Here is a 24,569-nt window from a genome sequence, read left to right as displayed (position 1 = left end):
ACTCCTGCAAGGTGTCCTCTGACTCCATCTGTGAGAACACAGACACACACTGGGACACAAAGACAGACAGACAGACAGACAGACAGACAGACAGACAGACACAGACACACAAACACACACACACAGTGTAATAAGAACTTTAAAAATAAATATATGATTATCTCATAGTAATTTTTGTGTATAATGTGATGTAAAATAAAGTTTTTTTTTTCACATAAACACAGCAATTATTTTAGCTTCCTGTGGCCATGACTCACTTTGTACAGTGGTTTTTTTTTTTGATGCTTGGTGGCTCCTTCTTGAATTCCAATTTAAAAGGGAGGAAATGGCCTCAGAGAATGAACAACTTGTTGGAACCCCCAGGGTTTGAAGCCTGTACTCTCGCTTATGGTCACGAGCTGGTCCTGACTCCCAGCTCTCATGCTCACAGCAAGAACAAACCTGTCGTGTAATGTCCTTGTCTTCGCGTGGAGGGAATCGACCTCCCAGATGGGGCTTCCGTTCCCAGCACACCTGTGGCCCCACACTTCAACTGCCAGCGCGCCATCAGAAATGAACTCTAGGAATTCTTCTGTGACAGTTACCACGTAGTCCTGGGACAAGAAGGCAGGAAGACACACTGAGAGTCGGACATAACGGTATCCACGTACCTGCTCTCAAATGTAAACCTGTTTTGTAGGAAAGCATGAATGACCACAGAGTGTTAGAGCTGGGAGGGATCTAGGAAGAGAAACCTGGATCTAACGAAGAAAGCAACTTGTCTGAATTCACACTTCTGGCTTTAGGTACAGAGCTGGGATCAGAATTCTCTTCCCTTGGCTCATGGTCAGTTCCAAAGAGCCACTCTGACCTCCAGTTGACCCTTGCTGTACTTTGAGACTTACTGAGCAAGGGACTCCAACTATCTGATTCCTCCATGGTCTAGGCTCTTGCTCCTGAGTGTCTCACTTCAATTTCCCTCACTCTACAAAACCAACCCACAATCGTGCCAATTTACAGAGTTCCCTGAGAACTGTGGCAGGTCACCCGGAACATTCCGTAGGCTCCAAGCCAAGCCGCTTCCCTTCCCGTGGGCCTCCTGGGGCGCCCAAGCTGAGTCTCAGGTGCAGCTATGCCTGACTCATTTCCAGAAAAAGCTATTAAGTTGACTGAACTTTATACTACCTCCTTTCTCACTTCATCTGGAGGCAGACCCAGAATTTTAGAAGGAAAAGAAACATGGTCAATTAGTTCAAACTACATACTTTAGAAGTAACCAAACAAAACAAAATACCAACAGCCTCTAAAACTCACACTGCTAACCCAGGGGCTTAGACATCCGTATGTATTCAAACAGTTGTTAAACAGCACACAGTTAAAATCTAGCCTTTGTCTTCCTGATGTGAACGGCCCTTTGGATAAAAAGAAGGGATGGGACTATTTAAAGCAACAACAAACATGGGGGGTGATATTACTTAGGAAGAGAAAAAAACTAGTGTGGGGGGAAGGGTATGGGAGAAGGCAATAGTCAGAGAGGGGAGTGAACAAAACAAGGTATAAAGACCAGACATAAGAAAATGCCGTAATTAGGCCTATAGCTTTGCTTGCTAATTTAAGCAGTAAGTAAGTATAGCCGGTAAAAATTCTAACTAAAGATTCTTGACAATGTGGTTTGGCACATACAGGTCAAGAAATGTAGGCTTGGGGTTAGAGAGGAAAACCTGACGGTTTAAAGCAGTTGTTCTTCTTCCCCAGGACTCTGGTTTGGTTCCCAGCAGCCATATGGTGGCTCAAAGCTACCTGTAGCACTGGCTCTAGAGTGACGCCCTCTTCCAGCCTCTGGGCATGGGTATGGTGTGCGTACTGACACACAGGCCAGACACTCATATACACTGAATAAGTAAAGAAGCAAATCTTGGGGGCTGGAGAGGTAGCTCAGTGGTTAAGAGCATTGAATGCTGTTCCAGAGGTCCTAAGTTCAAATCCCAGCAACCACATGGTGGCTCACAACCATCTGTAATGGAATCCGATGCCCTCTTCTGGTGTGTCTGAAGACAGCGACAGTGTATTCATAGACATAAAACAAATCTTTAAAAAAAAAAAGAGAGAGAAGCAAATCTTAATATAAGAAAAAAGAGAGATCTGAGAGTCTTGTACATAGGACATTTTATAGGTTGTAACTGGATTCTTTTTTCTAAGTTGGAGCCAGAAAGAACAGACGCAATGTAGTGTAGACAGGCCATCCAGGAGAAGCCTCACCAGAGGACAGAGTCTGTCTTTGAGAATGCATTAGGTAACAGTGCCGAGAGGAAGTCAGAAAGGTGAGGCAGGAACCCAGGAAACAGCTTATTAAAACATGTGGCAGGGAGCAGGGATGTGCAATGATGTTTCCGCTGCTCAGGAGGACAGGGCAGGCCCAGGAGTTCAAGGCTACCACAGCAATACAGCAGACTTCTCACAAGAAAATAAAATAAAGACAAAGGCAATATATGAGAAGGAGAAAATCACTGGTGGATACCCCTGTGCAGAAACAGACTGCAAGGATGGATTTTTCAGATTTCGATTTCTAGATTCCCAAATCACTATGACTTGTAAAGAAGATCACGAGCTCTACAAAGTCCAATAAGATATATTATATTTAAAAGAAAAAAACAGAAACAAAACCAAAGGTAGGAGGCTCGTGATGATCATGGAGGGTGGAAAGGCCTCATAACACACCCTAGGCCTGCTTGAGCTGCAGAGGAGGACTCTGTAGTAATTTAACACGCCTGGGGGAAGGGGCGCCATCTCTTTCAGTGGTGTAGCCAACAATACGTTACCTTCCACCCGTGCTCAGGCATGAAACGCTGAACCCAGTGGGTGATAGACACAGCAAGAGATGGTGTGGAAGTCAGAGGGGGACTGCTGGGAAGAAGGGTTTCAGTGTGAGGGGGAAGGGGGAGAAAAGGGATCTGACCGAGAAAAGGACTAAGATTCTGAAACTGCAGGGATAACAAGAAAAACTTTCTTATTTTTTTATATTCATGAGGAATTTTCGGTCTTTGAAAACAAGGGGGGAGGGTTGGGGATTTAGCTCAGTGGTAGAGCGCTTGCCTAGCAAGCACAAGGCCCTGGGTTCGGTCCTCAGCTCCAAAAAAAAAGAAAAGAAAAGAAAAAAGAAAAAAGAAGAAAAAAGAAAACAAGGGGGGAAAAAAAACTCTACACAGTTGGAGGGCATCCTGTTCAAACCCGGGAATTACACATAATACTGCGGAGTACATGGCAGAAGATACATACGCTTTATTCTTTATTTAAAAATAAAAAGTAGATTTTTTTAAAAAGACTGTGTCCAATCCCACTGCTCCATCATGCAGCTGATGGTGACTCCTGCGGCCATTTCTGGTGCTGGGGACTGGCTGAGGGGCCTCGGCTCATCAGACTGTCACCCCTAGCCTGCTACCTCACTTGGTGATTTCATCCGTACCTTACAGTGAGAGAAGGTCACTGTGTACTGGGCATCCTTAGACTGAGGGGACGGCACGTCCGGGTCCACCACCGGGGCAGCCACTGTAGACTCATACTGGTCCCAGAACGTGTACTGACAGAAGACGAAATTCGAGAGGCTTATGGGTAGCCCCGTTGCCTCTTTAATTATCACCTGAAGAGATTTAAAACAGTAAATTATACTTCTCATAAAAAGAAACACCGAGGTATGTATCTGTCCATAGTTCAGTCACCTCTAAGAGGGGATCGAATCAGGGAGATCAGTACCAGGACAGCCAGAGTTATATAATTGAGTCATCACTTGGAAATATTTGAGACTATTCATTGTGATTGATCTATTATCTATCTACCTATCTATCTTCCATATTTCTATCCATCTTCTATATCATCTATCATCTATCTTTCTATCTATCTATTTATCTATGTTTATCATCTATCTTCTATTTTTAATCTATCATCTATCTATCTATCCCTCTATCTATCTATCTATCTATCTATCTATCTATCTATCTATCTATCTATCTATCATCAGAGAACTTAGAGCCTCACACAGACCTAGCTGTATTCCCTGCCTACCCTTTTTTAAAACTATAAACTACGGAGGGCTTAGCTCCTAGATATCTGCCCAATTCTGTCATTTGAGTGCTTGGACGAAAGGCTTGTACCATCACGTCTAGTGCCTGGACCCATCTTCAAATTGTAGGAAAAAGTATATTTTTTTATTGTATTTGTGAGCGCACAGGTGTGTGCCTTGGCATGTGCACACACGTGCCATGCGTGGAGGACCTATGGGAGTTGATGCCTTCCTTTGATCGTGTAGGTTCTAGGGATGGAACTTGGGTTCTTGGGCCAGGCAGTAAGCCTCTTTTCCTCACCAGCCTAAGTGTTCCATCAAGAACAAGACCTGTACCACAGTTTTCTAATGACAAAATATAAAGTTCATAAGAAAAAAAACTTATGACTCAGTTTCTGATATAGATTTGACTTTTAGTAGAAAAAAACAAAACTCACTAATAAATTCTCCATGCTGCCACATACATGGCCTTCTATATTTGTAGATTTGATGTGTGTGGTTTAACCAACAGACCAGATACACCCAAGACAACTACATTGTTGTGACAGCGTGTAGACTTTATCTTGACATTCTCTAAGCAACTTATAGTTTGCTTTCTGTGGATGTGGTAAAAACCATAACCAAAAGCAACTCAGGGGAAGAAAGGGTTAATTTCAGCTTATCGGACATAGACTGTCACTGAGGGAAGTCCAGGCAGGAAGTTGAAGGAGAAACCATGGAAGAGTGTTGCTGGCTAGCTGGCTCATGCTTGGCTAGCTTTCTTTTTGTTTTTTTGTTTTTTTTTTGGTTCTTTTTTTCGGAGCTGGGGACCGAACCCAGGGCCTTGCGCTTCCTAGGTAAGCGCTCTACCACTGAGCTAAATCCCCAGCCCCTTGGCTAGCTTTCTTATACAGCTCAGAACATCCTGCCTAGGGAATGGTGTCTCCCACAGTGGGCTGGGCTCTCTTATATTAATTAACAACTAAGACAATCTCCCACCGAAAGGCCCACTAGACAATTTGACCAATGCAATTTCTCTATCAGGTGACTCTAGGCTGTGTCAGATAGAAAATTAGAACCAACTGGTGCTGGGTGTGGTGGTGAGCAGCTTTAATTCCAGTGTTCAGGAGGCAGAAGCAGGCAGATCTCTGTTGAATTAGAGGCAAGCATGGTCTACATAGTGAATTTCAGGATAGCCAGAACTACATAAAATCTTAAAAAACAAAGAAGACCGTGATAGAACAAACACATCACACTTGTACCACATTACATGTTATTCTATTGGTGATTATTTAAAGTATGTAGAAGCATGTGTATAGAATACATGCAAACATGGGGTATATAGGACTTGAGTGGATTTGGGTATGTAGAGGGCATCATGAAATCACTTTTTGTCTGGATACTAAATGCAAAGAGTACACCTTTAGGGGGAATTTCAAACAATTGTCACGAGAGAATCCTAGAAAAAGTGCAGCTCACAGTCACATCTCCTGTCAGACAGTTTAACTTCCATTGTGCTAGATGAAACTTCATTAAACTTCATGTGTATCTCTTGGCACTGCCAGGGTCTATGAGAGACCTGATCACTGTCCCCTCACCCAGCTATGTAAACCCCAATCACTGCCTTCTCACCAGGCTGCGAGAGCCCCAGCCACTGCCCCCTCACCCAGCTACATGAGTCCTGATCACTGTTCTCTTACCCTGCTTTGTGAACTTGGATCATGGCCCTCTCATCCAGCTACCTGAGCCTGGGTCACTGCCCTCTCACTCAGCTACCTGAGCCCTGGACACCGCCCTCTCACCTGGCTACCTGAGCCCTGATCACCACCCTCTTGCCTGGCTACCTGAGCCCTGATGATCACAGTTCTTCACCTGGCTATGTAAGCCCCAATCACTGCCCTCTTATCCGACTACCTGAGCCCCTATCACTGTCCTCTCACCCAGCTACGTGAACCTGGATCACTGCCTTCTCACCCAGCTACCTGAGGCCCAACCACCCATCCTCTCACCCGGCACGTCAGTTTTTTGACCCGGTGGATGACTTCCCCACTGCTGTCCACCACTTCAAGACTCCCACTCTCACTGGAGTTCTCGGAAGAGTCATCCTCCGACACGCGCTCTGGAACAGTTCCTGTAACACGCATCACCTCCACGTGGAGACGCCCGGCAACCTGGGTCAAGGAACAGGAGCATTTCAGAGTTCAAAGGAATACCCTGGGCACCACTCGCCTGAGACAGAAATTCACTCGACAGCCCTGGCTCACCATCTCCGGCAGTGTGAGACCCTCCCTCCTAAGCCACTTCCAGGAGGGAGACCCCAAACCCACCCTCCCAGAGCCAGGCAAGCCCAGGCCCTTGCAACCTTCTTTCCTTACTCTGAACCTAATTTGTCCCCTCCCAACCTTCTTTCTAGAACTCTCTTAGGTGTATCCATTTCCCTCAGCTCAGGCGAGGAGCAGCTTCAAGGGAGCCATCATATTCTACTGCGACGTTCAGTTTTATGTTTGTTTACAGAGTTACTCGTGCTTGGGTAATCTGTTCACTCCAACCGGGATCTAGCCTCCTGGGGCACCGAGGAGTGGGCTCTCCTGCCAGCGAACTCATGGTTAAGTGCAGAAAGAGAGCAAGAAATGAGAGCCAATAACAAGATGGTGCAGTAGACTTAACAAGAAAGGTGTAGGGGTCGGGTGTCATAGGATAAGTGTGTGCCCATGCGCACAGCAAGTGTTCACAGGGAAACATTGGATGGGGGCAGAAACTGTGCCAAGCACTGCACTTCCGACAGTACACTAGGCAGACATGGTCCCTGGCTCAAGGAAGAAGGGTGGCATGTAACAAGGAGCCGCATAAAAACGGGCTCGTGGGTTGGTAACAGGTACTTATTCTGGAAGGGATCATACGAACAAAGTTCAGATGGGTATGGGAAAGTAGTTCTTTTGTTTGCGTTTTGTGAGGTTTTGATTCATCTAGACAGGGTCTCGCTACATAGCCCAGGCTGACCTCACTGTAGAATCCTCCTGCTTCAGCCTGCTTCGACGATAGGCACGTCTCCCCATTCTCTGCTCTGGGTTACGATTCTTTGTTCAACTTACTGTTCAGTTATGTGTATATGTGCGGGCCTATGTCCTTGAGCACTGGTGTCCAAAGAAGGGCATCTCCCCCCTACCCCTAAGTAACTGTTCTTGTAAGGCCATTAGATTTCTGATCGTGGTAGCGTTTCACTATAGCAGGTCCAGTATGGTGGTAGTCCTTCCTTCTCTTGGAGATGGCTCAGGGTGCTCAAAGGCACAATCTTTCTGCCTCAGCTTCTGAATACTAGAATTACAGGGATAAGCCATCACCCCAGGCTAAGAGTTATGTTTAATGCTCAGACTTCCACGTGGCAACTGGCACCGGGGCTAAGGATCTAGAGAAATTAGCTGATGCTATCTGACCAGCGAGATACAAGGTAGAAGGTACTGAGGGTAAGGAGAGTGGAGAAACCACAGTGCAGTGCTTCATACGATGCTTGTCTCTGTGTGTGTGTGTGTGTGTGTGTGTGTGTGTGTGTGTGTGTGTGTACAGGTGTATGCATGCCACAGGACACATGTGATGGTCAGAGGCAAACATTTAGAGGTCCTTTTCCTCTTTCCACTGGAGACTGAACTCAGGTCAATAGGCTTGCAAGGCCAAGCGCTTTTACCCTGCTGAGCCATCTATGGGCCCCCCAGGACATTTGTGATATAATTTCAGATACCCAGAGCTTGCCAGGGACTCTAGATTAAGAGGCCCTAAACAAGGGCCTCGGCCACTGGCTCCACTGGTCACTCAAGTTGTATTTTTAGCATGAGAGAAGCATTGGTGGTCACTGGAGCAGACTTATTCAGGAAGCTCTCAGCTCCTGCACTCACACACTCACGCACCCCGGGAACCCAGGTCTATTCCCAGCTTCTCTTTTTAAACCATACCTTATTCCAAGAACCCCAAAGGAATAACTCTGGAGTTCAAGTTTGTATGTTGTGTAAGACAGACCAGGAAGTTAAGGATTGTGGCCGAATAGGAAAAACATCAGTTGACAAGCTGGGAAGAAGTTTGAATGTGAGACACACAGCTTTTATGCCTCTACCCATAGAAGATGGCGTCTAAGACTCCAGAATGCAGAAGACCAGCAAACAGCCAGTGGGTTCTGGGGAAAATCCTACACTGTAGCAGGGGGAACCACAAGATGATATCTTCCCCTGTGCTGCCAAGGAATACAAAGAAAAGGGACTCTTTCTGGAGGGCCGTATGCTGGAACGCATCACAAGCTTAAATAGACAGGCGCCTGGGCACTCTTAGGAAACTGTCGCTAACACGATAAGAGCCAAATAGTGCTCACTGAGACAGCAGATAGTCCAAGCAACTGAATACCCAAAAGCTAGAGGTAAGTTAGGTTTCCATTATAATTAGGTTGGGAAGCAATAAACTGAAGAGGACATTGCTATGACATAGCAAAACGGCCGCTTCAGAATATGAAATGGGAAAAAAATGGGGTCGCTTTGCAGGGTTGGTTTGGTTCAAATGCTTTGTAAATGTACAGAGACTAGAAGGGAATCTTATTACGGTGTTGGTCTGAGGGATACTGGATAATTTTCATTTTATTTGAGTCTTTCCGTAGGCACAGTATAGTCAAATAATAAGGTTGTCAGAGTAAAAATGGACCTAGGGAAAAGTGAAAGTTTTCACGTGAATGTTTTCTAACATGTCCGAGGCCCTCAAAGAGCAAATAAACCACCCACACTGTTGAAATGTGACTGCCTGAAGGGAACTAACAAAGGGTATTTAGGCTGCTTGGTTACTTAGAACTTCAGAATAATCTGCCTCTGTCTCCTGAGTGCTGGGGTCAAATGAACACACCACTACTCCTGGATCTAATACCTTGAAGAGGGTATCTACAGGCTAGGAAGGAACTGGTCTGGATGGCTAGTAGTGGAGTTGGTTTTTAGAAGAAAAATTAATATGGCGGAAAGAGCAAAATTTATTATCAAAAATATTTCTTATTTGATGAAAACAGAAAAAGATTATGAACCACAAATATGAAATGTGTTATCTTTTAAGACCATGGCTTAATCCTGACTGATAATTTATATTAAGACCAGCTATTAAGAGGGATAAAACACACATACACCCCTTCTTGATCTTTCTCAAGGCAGAGATGAAAACAAAATTTCCTATCTTGTCAATGTCTAGGAGCTGGCTTACCTCCCCCTGCTGGCTGATAATGGGTACTGCATATTGAAGCTTCACATCACAGAAGAGACATTCCAAAAACACGTTAGCCACACCGATGAGGTTGTGATTCTCCTGAGCTTCATAAAAAGGGTCACCTCGTTTCCCACAGAGCCTCTTAGCCTGAGAAGAATAATAGGTCACTGGGTGAGAGAGGTCAGGGAACAACGCATCTACTTAAATCATGTTACTTCAAACTAGAGGAAGCATTCATAAAAATAAACAACTAAAATCAGAATCGTACCCACAAAGACCCAGCACACAAGCGGGGCGTGTTTGCTAGGGGCTGCTCCTGCAGAGGGGCCCCAGCTCCACTCACCCCACGCCTGCAGCTTGTTTCATGCCATGCCCTGTCACTTGCACCAACTCCTTCCTTCACCAAATTTTCCTTTTCATTACCAACGTCAAATGCTAAAAACAAAACTAAACATTACATTCGCTACAATTACAATTAGAAATCTACCTAGCCCTGAGCACAGTCAGGGACACATGCGCAGATGGGGACGAAGAGGAACTCCACACTGGCTTCGGCCTAATTTTCCAGGACTGAAGGTGTGGAGCGACTGCGCATGCTCAGAGCGACTTTCCTCATTTCCCTTGAGAGGCAACGAGAACAAAGCAAACTAAGACCCGCCGGGCTTTCCCGGATTGTGCATCCACCTGACTGAATCACGTGCGATTGGACCTTCAAGATCACACTTTATCTCCCTAGTGTAAATGACCAAACCATTACACCTGTGGTTTTAATACGGCCAAATCTCCTCCACGCTCTGTTTCTCTTACCTTGGGGACATTTTCTTTCCATTCTTGGTAAAGGTCTCTCATATCAATTAACTTATTTTCCAGCTTCTCGATGGTCCAGACCTGGGTGCTCTTTCCTTTCCTCCTGGCCTGGATGGCGGGCTCACTGACAATCGCTCCTCTCTGTATCGTGATGGAGAACAAAGCGGACATGGTCCCGACATTCCCCGTCATGGTTAAAGGCAGTATGTATAAGGGTGAGGTTGTAAGGTTACAAAAGCTGGTAAAACTTTACCACCTAGGGAATATTCTGGTCTTTCTTTTCTACATATATCTATGTACCTATACATCTATATATACATACCTCACAATCAATTCCTTTCATTTGGATATTATTCATAATCTTGCTTTTCAATAGCAACATGGGAATTCATGACACAGATTTATCACATTCTATAAACCAATTACAAGAGTACTTCAAGTTTCTGTTACACAGATGCAACCAGGAGGTGGCTCCATTGACAGAGTGCTTATCTAACACAAAGCCCTGGGTTATACCCCCACCACCACCTAAAACAGATGTGACAATGCATGCCGGTAATGACAGCCTTTGGGGGTTAAAGACAGGAGAATTGGAGGCCCAAGGTCATCCTTAGCTACACAGTAAGTCTGAGGGCAGCATGGGATTGTGAGACCCTGTCTCGACCAATCATCAATCAATCAGTCTTAGAGAAGAGAGGGACTCTAATAGGATCCTCGTATGTAGACATGCCTATGTCTGTGGACTTAGAACTCCAAAGACCGATAAGATACTCCCTAACTCGCTTACATTTTTTTAAAAAAGACTTTATGTGTATGTGTGTTTTGCCTGCGTGCATGTATGTGCACATGTGTCCCTGATGCTCTCAGAGCCAGAAGAGGATTTTGGATCCCCTGGGACTGGAGTTCCAGATAATGGTGAGCCACCATGTGTATGCTAGGAACCAAACTTGGGTCCTCTGGTGGAGCAGTAAGTGGTTACCTGAGGGAGCCCTCTCTCTCCACTCCCACACACAATGTCTCTTTTAATTTGCTGGGATAAAAATTTATTTTCTTCCAGGTCTCTCTCTTACGGTAAAATTCCTTTATATTGTAATAATAGACTTCTGTATGGCTACAAGGAGTTCTGTGTGTGTGACAGCAAGTTTCAGATGTTTGTCCCTTCTCAGAGAGTCTCTCATAGAAAGGCAGGACAACCAAATACACACACAGACCCCATTGCAGAAGGGGTGTTTGCATGAAGGAGAGCAGGCATTACTTACACATATATGTATATACACGCATAAACACACATGTATGCCTAACTTCACTCTTTTGAAACTTCTATATTTCCGTGGATGCGTGGGTGTGGGTGAGCACTGTGAGCCCGTGGGGGTCAGAGGACAACTCTGTGGAGTTGTCTCGTTCCGTTCTTACGTGGGACCTGGGAATTGAACCCAGGTCATCAAGCTTGTGAGCTAAGCTATCTTCTGAGACCCTAGTTTCACTCTTTTCAGGAAAGCGGTTAAATCAGAAAGTCCTTCGGCAGCCAAATTCTGCTTTTATCTTTCCTTTTCCTTTTTCTCAAGACAGAGTTTCTCTGTGCAGCTCTGGCTGTCCTGGAACTCCCTCTGTAGGCAAGCCTCAAACTCAGAGATCTGCCTGCCTCTCCCTCCTGAGAGCGGGGGTTAAAAGCACATCACCACCCCGCCCCCCCCCGCCTTCTGCTTCTGTCCTTTCTAAGGGCGTTTACCCAGCACACTTACCCATGGGGTTTATACCCGAAGGCTTACAGAGACAACCGTCTGGTTCCCCTCAGGCCCTGCTCACAGAGGTGACTTCTAGATTCTAGCTCGCAGCACTTACTAGCCTACATCAAGCTGTCCCCCTCCCTAGGGCTGCGCCTACCTTCCTGTTGGCACTGAGGTTGGCCGCAGGGATCTGAAGAGTCACTTGGTAGTCAGTGAGTTTGCCCATCTCCTCAGCCAGGAAGTTGGCTTCCCTCACCAAAGTGTTGGCTTTCACCAGCTGCTCTCGAAGCTTGGCCAAGCTCTGCCGAAAGAGTTCATCCCTGTGTTGAAGAAAAGAAAGCACATGCGGGCGGAGTAAACCAGAGTTCCGTTCCTTCCTCAGTGGGCGGGACCATCAGAAAACCATAACCAATATGATCGACAAGTACAGAACTACTTCAGGATGTTTTTCTCTCCAATGCACAGAGAGGTCACCCGTTGAGAACTACAGTTGGGGACAAGATCTGTAGCTGAGGACTGGTGTTAAACAAACAAAGTCACAAACCCAGGCACTGGGTATTGAGGTACATGTCTTTAACTCTAGGATGTGAGCAGCTAAGGCAGGCGGATCTGTGTGAGTTCAAGGCCAGCCTGGTTTTCATAGCCAGTTCCAGACCAGCCAGGGCTACCACAGTCTTTTGTTCTTCCCTTCCTCCCTCCTTTCTTCCCTCCCTCCCTCCCTCCCATAGTCCTCATGCCTTCCAAGCATCCCTGGTCACTCTCACATGCCCTGCTTGTTGGCTCACACATGCTCAACCTAATGATTAGATTCAATTCTTTTAGCTCCTCTATAAGTCACTTCTAGATTCAACAAAACAGCTTGCTCCCGGGCTTCCAAATTTCCTTTCCTTTCCTTTCCTTTCCTTTCCTTTCCTTTCCTTTCCTTTCCTTTCCTTTCCTTTCCTTTCCAGCTTTCTGTTTCTGCTAAGCCACCAGCCTACACCCCTGGAACTAGGGGTGCTCTTAGTGGCAGCGGGCATATCTAGCAGGGGGAAAGTTCTGGCTTCAAGCACCAAAACCTCCTTCTGAAAGAAAAAGCAAAGACATCAGCTCAGTAACAAGCCTCCCTGCTTTCTGTCCGCACCTCCAGACTGTTGTTAAGGAATCACTCACACTTCTGTCACTGCCAACTACTAAGGCTGGGTAATATCTCTGACACAAAACACCAACAGCCAAACTAGATCCGGGTCACCAGTCTTCTTTTCCCAGGTCTGCCTTCCCTTCACAGGCCTCTCCAGCCCTGTAGCCCTCATTCCCGACTCTGGGTCTGTCCCTATTCTTACCTCTCCTCAGCCCACTGGGTCACTTTCTGCTGGGCTGTCTGGCTGCTGTAGGCCAGGCGATCGGAGGCGCTGCTGGGCGGCTGCCTCTCGGGAGAGAGCTGCTGACGGAGCTGCTCTAGCTCTCGCTCATACATGAGCCGCTGCTCCTCCAGGGCCGTCCTCTTCTCTTCCAGGTACTGCTTTTCCAGGACCTGAACCACATTTTGAACTGGATCTGGTGAGCCAAGAGAAGAGGCAAGGGGTTGTAAGCAGCCGATAAAGACAGGAGTCTACACGGGTATCTTTCTAGGCTTCTTCCAGGAAGAAGCCTGTCCTGCCTCAGAATCTGGCCTGGTCCTCTGCTTTCTGTGACAGGCCTGAGGGCTCACAGGGGAAATCCTCCTGGTTTGCTTTTGGGTAACACTTCAGCCAACCATAACCACAGTTTCCACTGTTACCTTCTTCAGCAGGCTGAGTATACCTTCATGCTAACCCGTCTGTGTCATAAACCTCCTGGCATTTGATGGGGAGGGACTGGATGTCAAACCATTGTGAAGCCCAGGCTGACACAGGACTAGGAGCATAGAGAGTTGATCTTTACAGCACACGACTTTTACACTCATTTAACAAATTTAACAGGCTTCTGCTTGCTCACCGGGGACTTCCTTAATCTTGAATTTCCCTAGACGGGGAGGAAATACCTTTGAAAATATTGACTAGGTACAGGGGGTGGAAATTCTCAGGTGTTAATTCCTAAGAGGGCAATTAACAGAAAGGAAGGAAGGGAGGGAGGAAGGAAGGAAGGAAGGAAGGAAGGAAGGAAGGAAGGAAGGAAAGAAGGAGGGAGGGAGGGAGGAAAGAGAAAGAAAGAAAGGAAAGGAAAGAAAGGAAGGAAGAAAGGAGTTAGGAAGGGAGGGGGAGAGAGAGAGGAATGAGGAGGGAGGGGAGAGGGAGAGGAAAAACTATCCCTTTGGCCATTTAGTGGTCCAGGAACAAACAGGTACAGACAACTGAGCCCTTAGCACCTCTATGGATAGCTGTGGTACAGGAGGGACCTGGCTCTGAGGAGCCAAGTGGCTGTGCAGGGCCCCTAGTGTGGTGATGACCAATGAGCCGGATGCCAGATCCAGACAATGGCACAGGAACCAAGTCACAACCTAAGGGAGCAGCCTGCGAAGAGTCAGCCCACTTGACAACCATAGGAGGAAGGGCGACCTCTCCATCCCTGTGAGCATCTCCCGGCATCCCTGATAACCTGTGCGACCGTCCTACTCTTCAGTTCTCAGCTTAATTCCCAGGGAAAAAAATGGGGAAAGTACTTCAGAAGTTTCTTCATCACCTAATTATGGCTGTCCACAAAGACTTTCCCAAATACCCCATGTCAGTTTATATGATATAGGTGAGCAGCACACTTCTCTATTAGCACGCAAGAGAAGGGAACACACCGGCCTTAAGAATAAAGTTAATAAAACAAAGCAAAACAGAGCGGTTCCATGTAATTGCAAGATGCTGTGAGTTGTTTTAATTCAGAACGACAGCTGCCATGCCAACGGCGACTCTACTGGCTGAATCGCGAGTGCAGGGACCAGACTGACTCCCCATGCAAGAAGAACCCTGCAGCCAACGCCTCCTTCCCCGTGGGGGATAGCATCTCCATTTTAATGTTGTGGAAACTGGGGCTCAGAACAACCATATAGATGACCAAGGACGGCACCAGATTTTGAGCTCTGACTGGAAGCTGGAAGTCAACTGGGGGTGGGGGTGGCAGATGGACGGACAGACGGATGGACGGGTGGACATCGACTTGATGAACAATCGATACAATGCTCTTATCCTGAAAGTCTCTCCTATGGGCACTCATCAAAGAACAGGGGCCTTCAAAACAGACAGCCAGATTACTCTAAAATCCATCCCCCGCCTCAAAGCAGCATCAGTTTTCATCACTGAGACACTGCCTCGAGGGGTTTTGTGACAAAACCCCGAATGGCACGCTGGGGATGGAACCTTGGGCCTTGCTCATGCTAAGCAAAGCCTGCCGTTGACTTTTACTGCCCAGGTCCTGAAAAATGTATTTAATCCACACTCCTGCTTTCCATGTTGCAGAAACACATGTGACCCTAGTGGCCGATACAGCAGGATCTCAACCCGGGTTCCATGTCAAAAAGGCTGTAGGGCAGGCTGCTTACAGCCGCACCAGCAGCCAAAGTGACACAGCACAAACTGGGGCCACAGACCAAGATGCAGATACAGAGAGGGCAGCAACTTAGTCCTGTGCTTGAGCCTCCCGAGCCAGACATCCGGGTCCCCTCCCGGGGTTCATCAGACACAGCCCTGCTTACATTTCTTTAAATTTTCTTTTGATCTTTTTCTTTACAGTGAGTGTCTATCCACACATGCATGTACACATGTTTGTGAGGTGGGATGCATGTGGGTGTGTGTGCATGTGGTAGGCCAGAGGCAATTCTTAAGCATTATCCCTCAGGCATGTTCAGAAACATTTATTCATTTTGTGTGTACACGAGCACGCATGCTGTGGCGTGTCTACAGAGTAGGAGACAACTTGCTGTGGTTGGCCTTTTCCTTCCACCATGTATGTTCTGGGGATCCGATTCAGGTTGTCAGGCTTAGTACCAAGTACCCTGACCTGCTTAGACGTCTCACCCCCCCCCCGCCCCCACCCCCGGGTTTCTCGCTAGCTCATCAGTGAGTCTAGGCCGGCCACCCATCAAGCCGCAGGATCCTTCTTTGTGTCTCCGGTGCTAGGCTTACGGATACAGGCTGCTCTTCCTTTAAATGCGAGCGCTAGAGACTGAACTCAGGTCTTTATAATTGGAAGGAAAGTCCTGACTAAGCTGTCTTCCCCAGCCTGGGAAATCTTTGATGATATTTATTTCTCTCTCCTGTCAATCAGTTTGATGCCTTTGCTACCCTACACAGCCTCTTTTAAGAATAGATTCTAACATGGCTGGCAGCTTTGATATGACCCAGAAGTTTCTTTCTTAATGGCTTTTTCTCTCTCCCAAACACTGCAGTCCTGCCCACTACCCAGCCTCATCTATATCAGATCCTAGGAATGAGATTTCTAGCCCCAAGGGACATTATAATATTTAATAAATAATACATGCTCCCCTGCTCCCCCCTCCCCCGCGCGCACAAAATGCACTGCATGACCAGCAGCAGGTTCTGTAAATAAGGACTCTTGTAAAGAAGCTGTGTCTACGGAGACTGGCTGATTTCAGGACCGTGGAGAGACTGCAATGGTGCAGGTCTTAGGTTAGTGCTAGCCCTCTGGAAGGGCCCACCCTTGCCCACCTGTGTCTGAGCTAACATCCTGTGACTAACAGATAAAAACCATTTCGAATCATTAACGTAACAGACCACTAGCTTTCGCCAACCCCAAATCTAAGAATATCACGGATAGCATCTCGGGCTTATAGAAAAGCTTGTCCCATCTGGCCATACCCGCCTCTCTCATGTACCCACTGACGTGTTTAAAACGTCCCTTGATGTATGACTTCCTCTGTTTCGTAAAATGATAAAACTTCCATTTGAAATATGGGATTTAAGGCAACCTAAACATGTGTCTCCAAGTTACGGTCATTCGAAAACGGTTCTAGAAGGAAGTACCTCTTATTTTTAGTAAATAAAATAAAATAAAATAGGTCCTACGGGTGCTGGTAGAGGGCATCGGCAAGAGCATTAGAAATGACTCCCACCGGGATGTGAAGAGAGTCCATCTGCAGGAGAAAAAGAAGTTCCTAATCCTAGATGTGAGAAACCGGCCCATAACCTTGGCTGGTCCCTAACAGTCTTTATTTTAGAGCTGGCTTCAGAAGAACTTGGGGAAAGGTTGGTAGTGTTTGATTTCCACGTGGGAAAGAGGTGTCGTTGCTCTGCGCTAGACTTTCTTCTACTTTATTTTCATTTTTGATATGCACGGATGGGTCTATGGGTGCATGAATGTTCAGAGGGGTGTGTGGGTGCACATGTGCGTGCATGCACGTAGAGGCCTAAGGCTAACATCAAGTACCTTTGCTATATTATGTATTAATGTAGGTCTCTCCCTGGAACCCAGAGCTCACCAAGTCCTCAGATCCAGCTAGGCAGCTTGTTCCAGGGATCCTGTTTCCACTCCCCCATGCTGGATGACAGGTGGGGTGCCGTGGGTTCTGAGGACCAGAATGTTGGCCCTCGGGCTTGCAGAGCAAGCTTTTAACTTGCAGAGCTATTTCCCCAGCTTCCTCTTTTATGACTACAGGCAGATGAGCTGGGTTTTAGGTCAGAACTTACTCTAGAGGTCTCAGTGATTACAGAGAGAACAGAGGTTACATTTAAAAGTGCCATGGTCTCTGCAGGAATGAAGCCATTAGTCACAGCAGCAGTTAACACAAAGACGCTCTCCTGTGCAGCTGGGCTTATAAGGAACAGGACAGCTGGAAGGTACCAGAACTGGAATGGGGTTCAGGTATCATTTTGGGGAAGAAAACATTCCTCAGTCACGGTCAAGAAGCAGTTCTGTCAGGCAGAAAACCTTTGCTTCACCTCAGTACTGCCCTGTTAGACCTGGCCAAAGCTCGAAGCACACACCATCCCCCAGCGGCCCTGGTGGAAGCCAGCCAGGTTCCCGAATGCTAAAGCAGCAGTTAAGAACCTCTCTCCCAGTGTTGGTGAACCAGCTTCGTCTGAAACCACAGGAGGGGGAAGAGGATCTTCAAATAGGACCACCACGGGGACGACCACCAGGCAGACAGGCTTACGATCGGGAAGCCACCTAGCGGGAGACGGAATTCTGAGGACACCAAGGCCACCAGCTCATATGGCTGCATCAGGGCATGCAACCCTCGGGGGCGATTGGTAGAGTGAGGTAGGCATTGTCCTATGCAGGTAAACGACCTAAAGAACAGTTCACTTTAAACATCGTTTTTACCAAAGGTCTTTGAGCCTGTCGGTTAAGTAAGTCTCTTAGGAAGTAGTTTCCAAGTGAGCCCATAGTAAATGCTTCCTTTTTATATTCAAAATTCCTGGATCCGTATTTTTTCAGCGACTTTTTCATTCTCCCAGAAATGACAAGACCAATGGTGGAAAATTTGATAAAAAAAAAAAAAACAAAAAACAAAAAACAAAAAACTTTGTCAGATCCATTCAGTAAATGCTCTGTGACCATGGAGATGTTATTATAACTGGCTTTGGGGACAAGAAGTCCCCAAAAGGGGGCCATCTGCATACTCCCTGGTTCCACCTGAGTTTTCTCTGCAGTCTTGATGGTACTCTTTGCTGATGATGGCCTCTCAGTAAATAAAGGACTGGCCATGTCTAAGCTTTGGGATGGCTCTGCTTCTATACCAGTGTCCCTCGGGGACTGACCTACAAAGGAGCCGATGTCTTACCATTGCTGTTCAGTGTTTTCATGATGACCTCCATCTGTGCGAACTCGTAGTTGTAGTCTGGTTCTGAGGAGGCCTCACTCGCAGCGTCTAGATCATGCTCCGTGGCGCTGGTTTCTTTCTCAAAGTCTTTCAGCCAGTCCCGCCGTTTCCTCTTAGGCAAGTTAATTCTGTGGAGGTTTCCATCATTGGATAATATCAGCTTGATGTATACATATCAGGGGAAAAAAATGGAAATAAAAAATGCTAGAGAGCATGAAGCTGTTACCTGAAAAAGTGGTTGTTTCCCCATAAGATCCTGTCACCATGCCACAGCTGGGTCACGCTGCAGACCAGGGTGCCATTTACACAGGACCTGGAGGGACACAAAGGAAGGCGCCAGTTGGAGAGAAGACGGTAGCCTCAAGACTCAAAGAGGTGACAGGGAATGGTCTCCTAATGGGTGTATTCTGGGAGACATTTGAAAGAGTGACAGCAACCGTCTCAGCCGTGAGCCAGGGCCTGCCAGGTCCCCTCAAAGAGGGATCCCCAACTCTGTGTGCTTCTAATGAAGAGGGAAAGCATTCCATAACATTTACAAACCAGGGCTGGGGAGATGACTCATTAGGCAAAGCTAGTGTGAGGACCTGAATTCAGATCCCCAGAACCCACGTTAAGCTGGAGTAGTAGCACAACTGTAGTCAACGTTCCCAGGGAGACAAGGAAGGCAGACACAGAACCCCTGAAGGCGCCCAGGCCGGCCAGTGCTGCCTATGCAGTGCTGGACAAGAGACTCCACCTCAAACAAGGTGGAAGGGGAAGGGTGTCACATGTGCGGCTGTCCTCTGATCTTCACTCCGGATCACACAGACACACACGCAGACATAGACATAGACATAGACACAGACACATAGACATAGGCACACACAGATGTAGAAACAGACACACAGACATAGGCATACACGCAGACATAGACACAGACATGGACGCATATACAGTGACACAGACACACAGACACACAATGACACAGACACACAATGACACAGATACACACAGACACACACACAGACGACACACAGACACACACACGCTCACATATTAAAGCACCACAAAACCTAAAATACATATATTCAACAGCTCATTAAAAATAAGTTTGCTGGCAATTTATAAACAAAATATGGATGTGGGAAGGTAGTTAGTTAAAAGTAAAAACCTTAAAGGATGCTCAGGGAAATCTGATGACAAAATGTGGTGGAAATGATATTTACTTTAAGTTACATTCTCATACAATCTCTCACTAGTAAAGTTCTGGGCTTCACAGGACTCTGACGCCTGAACTTTTGAAATTGATTCATGAAAACATATACACTTCGGTGTAGTACTTTAACCTCGACTTCTGAGGCTTTGCTGTAATAGCGCTAAAAAGGGCTCTCTGTTCGTCCTCAAAGTAACCATGCTGCTATGATTTCAATATGCAAAGCCTCCACAGGTCATGTGCTAGAACACGTGCTTCCCACTGGGTGGCGCTGTGTCCAAGGGTTGTGGGATTTGGGAGGCGGAGCCTCACTGGAGGAAGTGAGTCACTGGGGGCGGACCTTGGGCGATAAAGCTACCCAGTGTCTAGATTTCTGGCTTTCCGAAGTCACGGGACAGTGCTGGGGCTGCTTCAACCCCTCACAGATTCTTCACCACCCCACCAGCCAAGCCTGCCACCACAACTTCCTAGCCAATATGGACCATACTCTAAAATCACGAGCCAAAATATACCCTTCCCTTGGTTTTTGTTTTTGAATTTTTATTTATTTGGTTTTGTTTGTTTCTGGTTAAGGCAATGGTAATGGTAACTAATACACCCTCTGTGACCAGAGAGTAAATCCTCTAGGATACCTAGTGCAGCCTCCACAGCCGCCTCCTACCTTGCGTTTTCTTTGGGCGTGAGAGTGATATCTCCATCCGTTGCGATGTCGATCTCACAGTGCTCGGGCTGAATCCCTATTCCAAAGAGCTGGATGTCCTGAGAGGTATCAGCACCCACCCGCGTGTGATCCTAGAACATACAATTGAAGATGGGAAACCAAGTTCACAAGAGACTTAGACAGAAATGCTTGTAAGCACATGGGATAAATCAGGAGTATGAAATTAATCGCACTGGAAATCAGGAACATCAAAGGCCAAGGGTGGGCTGGCGAGATGTCTCATTGAAGGACAGAGTTCATCACCAAGCCTAATGACCTGAGTTCAATCCCCAGGGCCTATGTGGTGTTAGAAAATCATTCTCTGACCTCTATTCACACTCTGTGACATGTGCATGCCTTCTATAGATAGATAGATAGATAGATAGATAGATAGATAGATAGATAGATAGATAGATAGATAGATAGATAGGGAGAGATAGACAGACAGACAGACAAGCACATAACAATATTTTTTAAGCTAAAAGCTTACCTTGAAACAATTTTTAAAAATGTTTAAACTCTACCAACACCTGTTCCTGTATCAACGGTGATTAGGCATTATTTTAAAACGTAAGAAAATTGGGTTTAGCAGTAGCAGACACCGAATTCTCATTCTGGATTGAATATTTACTATTTGAAGTGGGTACCTGTATGCCATTTCCTCCTAAGCCTCAGTCGGGTAAACTGAGGAGGAAGGCAGCGAGGTGGGGCATCTGCGATTGGGGTTGGTGCTGATAGCAGTCAATGACACCCCACCCCCAGTGACAACTGACCAGGTTGGGACTGACAGTGCTGCAGTTGACTTAGCAAAACTCAATTAGGTGGGCCCGGTACTCACTGTGACTAGGAACTCTTTTAACTCTTAAGGGGCAGGCAAGAAAGAAAAGGAAAACTCGTGCCAGCCCCGATCTTGCTACATAGTGGAAGATGAGCCTGAACTCCCAATCTCTCTGGCCTACTGATGATGACGTGTGTGTGCTTGGCCCCGTGGGGTGGCACTCTTTGGAGGTGTGGCCTTGTTGGAGTAGGTGTGTCACTGTGGGTGTAGGCTTTAATACCCTAGTCCTAGCTTCCTGGAAGTCAGTCTTCTGCTAGCAGCCTTCAGATGAAGATGTAGAACTCTCAGCTCCTCCTGCACCATGCCTGCCTGGACGCTGCCATGTTCCTGTCTTGATGATAATGGACTGAACCTCTGAACCTGTAAGCCAGCCCCAAATAAATGTTGTCCGTATAAGAGTTGCCCTGGTCATGGTGTCTGCTCCAGCAGTCAAACCCTAACTAAGACACCTACTCCGGCCAAATACTGAGATTACAGATATACACTACCACGCCCGGCTCTGGTGTCCCATTTCTTGCTTAGTAAAATTGTCCAGTGGTTCTACAATAGCCAAAGAACCCCTGGCATCTCTTGACCCTTTAGGAGACCATGCTGTCAACACTATTTTAGGACAAACAAAAGGTGTTCTATCGGGCGTTCTCATTTTATCAGGCATGAATGGGAGGGCTTTTGCAGGCATCGGATCAGTGATGACGCCTGTGTGTTTGCCTTACAGCGTCTCCTCCAGTTTTAACGCCACACACACGGATAGCTACAACCTAGGCACATAAAAGTGCACTGGAGTCTTTGATACTTTTAAAGAATGCACGTGGGGCTGGGCACAGTGGCACGAGCCTTTAATCCCAGCATTCTGAGGTAGAGGCAAGCGGATCTCTGGGAGTTCGAGGCCAGCCTAGTCTGGAAAGCAAGCCTAGGACAGCCAGAGTTTGTTACACAGAGAAACCCCCCTGGGTTGTCGGGGGACAAAGGGAATGCACATGGAATCTAATGGTAGGGCATTAGGAAATCACTATGGAGCTGCTCCCAGCATGGTAAGTGTACACTAAGGCACCAGTGCCAATGCTAAAAGGCCATTCTGAAGGGTGACCATAGGATAAACATCTTTTCCAGATAATGGGGTCAGAACTAAGATAGACTTGGAGCTTTGCTCTAGGGTCACTTTAGGCTTGTGTGGGACCTGCTATCTTCCTAGAGTTACAATGAAGATTCTCCAGGGCCTCTCAGAACCACTGTGGTTGGACCCCAGACACCTCAGAACTTGGTGACCTGACATTGGGGTCCTTCTCCAATGGGTAACCCTGAATTGTCCCCTCTGTAGCCTGTCCTCAAGGGTATGGGTGAAACAAAGGCTGTTTCTTATGATCAGTGGGGAGGGGCTGCACCATCATGGTCTTACTGCTATCGAGGGCGATGCCAGACACAAAAACAGAAATCCCAGGGCGGGGCATCCAGGTTCAGTTGGGATGATGCCAGTCGTCTGTTCTCATACACCTTCTCACCTTTAAATAGTAAACCAGAAGCTCGTTGAGGGCAGGGTCTGCATTCAGGTTGACGAGGTAGCACTTGTCATCCCCCACCTTGATGCCAGAGGTCTCCAGGGAGATCCCCATGCTCTCCAGCTGCCGCTGCCTCTCCTGGTCACGGAAACAGACAGGAGAGAGGCTTTGTTGTTCTGTTCACAAGACGTAACCATGGAAAGAGTAAGTCACTGCTTCTGGGGACAACGCCAGGGAGATGACACATTCTGCCCGGCTCCACTAAGTTTACTAAGGGCCGCAGTGCAGGGCATGACAGTGTCACAGGGCACCTCGGGTGAATCACATGGTGTCGGCTTGTAGAAGCGGACAAGTCTGGGAGGGAGGACAAGACCACTAAACCAGAACGAAGGAGAGCAATGGTGTGCCATGGCGGGCTAGGAAGGGCCGTATGGTGTCCTGGGATGGCCATCATGACGGACTGGGAGAGAAGAACGGGCTGAGAATGTGTGAGACAATTCTTGGAGCATTGGGATGAGTATCGCAGCAAGAAGCAAGATTGTTTAAAAAGTGGTTGCTGGGAAGCAGGTAGACTCTGCACAGAGGACGATTTCGGGGAGACTCTGTCCACAGAGGACGATTTCGGGGGCAAAGAACTCCAAGCAAATGGGGAAAACAGTGGGAGCTGGAGCTGGAGGAGCAGGTGGAGACCCTGTAAAGACAGACGTTGAATCCGTCTGTCCATGTGAGACTTACACAGTGAGTGTAGACTGTGGAGGGAACTGATCTATGGCTGGGAACATAGCAGCTACTAAAACGAAGCTGGCTGCTGCTCGCAAAAACACACGCTCTTGTGAGAGGAGACAAGCGGGAGCCCTGCTCGTGAAATGTACAGTGTGGAGGGGTGGAGTGACCCCGGGCACGCTCTGGCTTCACTGCCCTTGCTGCAGTCCATTTCAGTGACTGACCATACAGTACCTTCCAATAAGTACGGAGAAGCACATGGTGGAAAACCTACTGTGTGGTGTGTTTTAAAAATCCCTGCCAAACGGAGGGGCTTTCAATGCCAAGAGATCTAAACCAAAACCGAAACCAAAACAAACCAACAACCCCACCCTCCCCGCCCCATCACAATGTGGATTTTTGTTCCTATGAGGAGCAGAAAGGAGGAAAGATTCCCCGCTAGCCTTGCTTCTTCAATTTCGTGTCCCAGCAGAACATCACACAGGCCCCTACACAGACTGCTCAAAGACCTGAGGCTGGTGCTTTAAAACGAGCTGGGTACACAGAACAAGGCCCTGAGGCGTCAGCTGTCGACCCTCGGAGGGTGGAAGGACCCTTTCACAGGGCTCATATAGTCAGGCATCCTGCCTATCGGATATCAGGTCGTGATTCACAATGGTAGCCAAACTACAGTTATGAGGTAGCGACCAAAATGATTTTATGGTCAGGGGTCACCACAGCACAAGGAACTGTACTGAAGGGCCGCAGCGTCAGGAAGGTTGAGAAGCGCAGCGATGGAGGGTTTTGGAGGAGGCAGGTGTTCGTCCTGAGGAGACACCAGGCGGAAGGAGGCTAACTCATGAGCCCACCTGTGCGATCTCTTCCGTTTTCCTCAGCTTCTCTTCCCACGTCACTGTGAGCTCCTTTATCAGCTTCTCAGACTCTTCCAGCTTCTCCTTCAGCTCGGGGGCCTTCATGGCCTTTAAAATAAACCAGAGACGTCAACTTTCACAGTCGCTCCGGCACTCTGTACGGAACATACATAATGGTCTCCTTGTCTGTGGTACTGGAGGTCGAACGGAGGGCCCTGCACATTCTGTACACAGCCACAAGGATGCTAAGTAGATATGAGCTCCATCTCG

The 24,569-nt window shown here is 47.3% G+C and overlaps 1 protein-coding gene across 17 annotated transcripts in view; it reads right to left on the bottom strand.

Moving 5' to 3' along the window:
* Kif13a (kinesin family member 13A) overlaps positions 1 to 24,569 on the bottom strand; it is a 182,378-nt gene that overhangs the window by 39,976 nt on the left and 117,833 nt on the right. For 12 of the 17 annotated variants that reach the window (XM_087590885.1, XM_087590887.1, XM_087590888.1 and 9 more), the window contains 12 exon segments: positions 24,297 to 24,407; positions 22,729 to 22,863; positions 20,353 to 20,483; positions 18,726 to 18,812; positions 18,461 to 18,627; positions 13,095 to 13,308; positions 11,930 to 12,092; positions 10,046 to 10,186; positions 9,236 to 9,385; positions 6,025 to 6,186; positions 3,443 to 3,616; positions 442 to 593 (listed from right to left, as the gene is read on the bottom strand). In XM_087590885.1, the coding sequence (XP_087447011.1) occupies positions 442 to 593; positions 3,443 to 3,616; positions 6,025 to 6,186; positions 9,236 to 9,385; positions 10,046 to 10,186; positions 11,930 to 12,092; positions 13,095 to 13,308; positions 18,461 to 18,627; positions 18,726 to 18,812; positions 20,353 to 20,483; positions 22,729 to 22,863; positions 24,297 to 24,407 (1,787 nt within the window). 17 annotated transcript variants of the gene reach the window in all.

The sequence above is a fragment of the Rattus norvegicus genome, chromosome 17, assembly GCF_021556685.1.
Source record: "Rattus norvegicus strain SHRSP/BbbUtx chromosome 17, alternate assembly SHRSP_T2T, whole genome shotgun sequence".
NCBI lineage: Eukaryota > Metazoa > Chordata > Mammalia > Rodentia > Muridae > Rattus > Rattus norvegicus.
The sequence above is the reverse complement of the archived record's forward strand: the minus strand, read 5'-3'. Positions and strand labels throughout refer to the sequence as shown.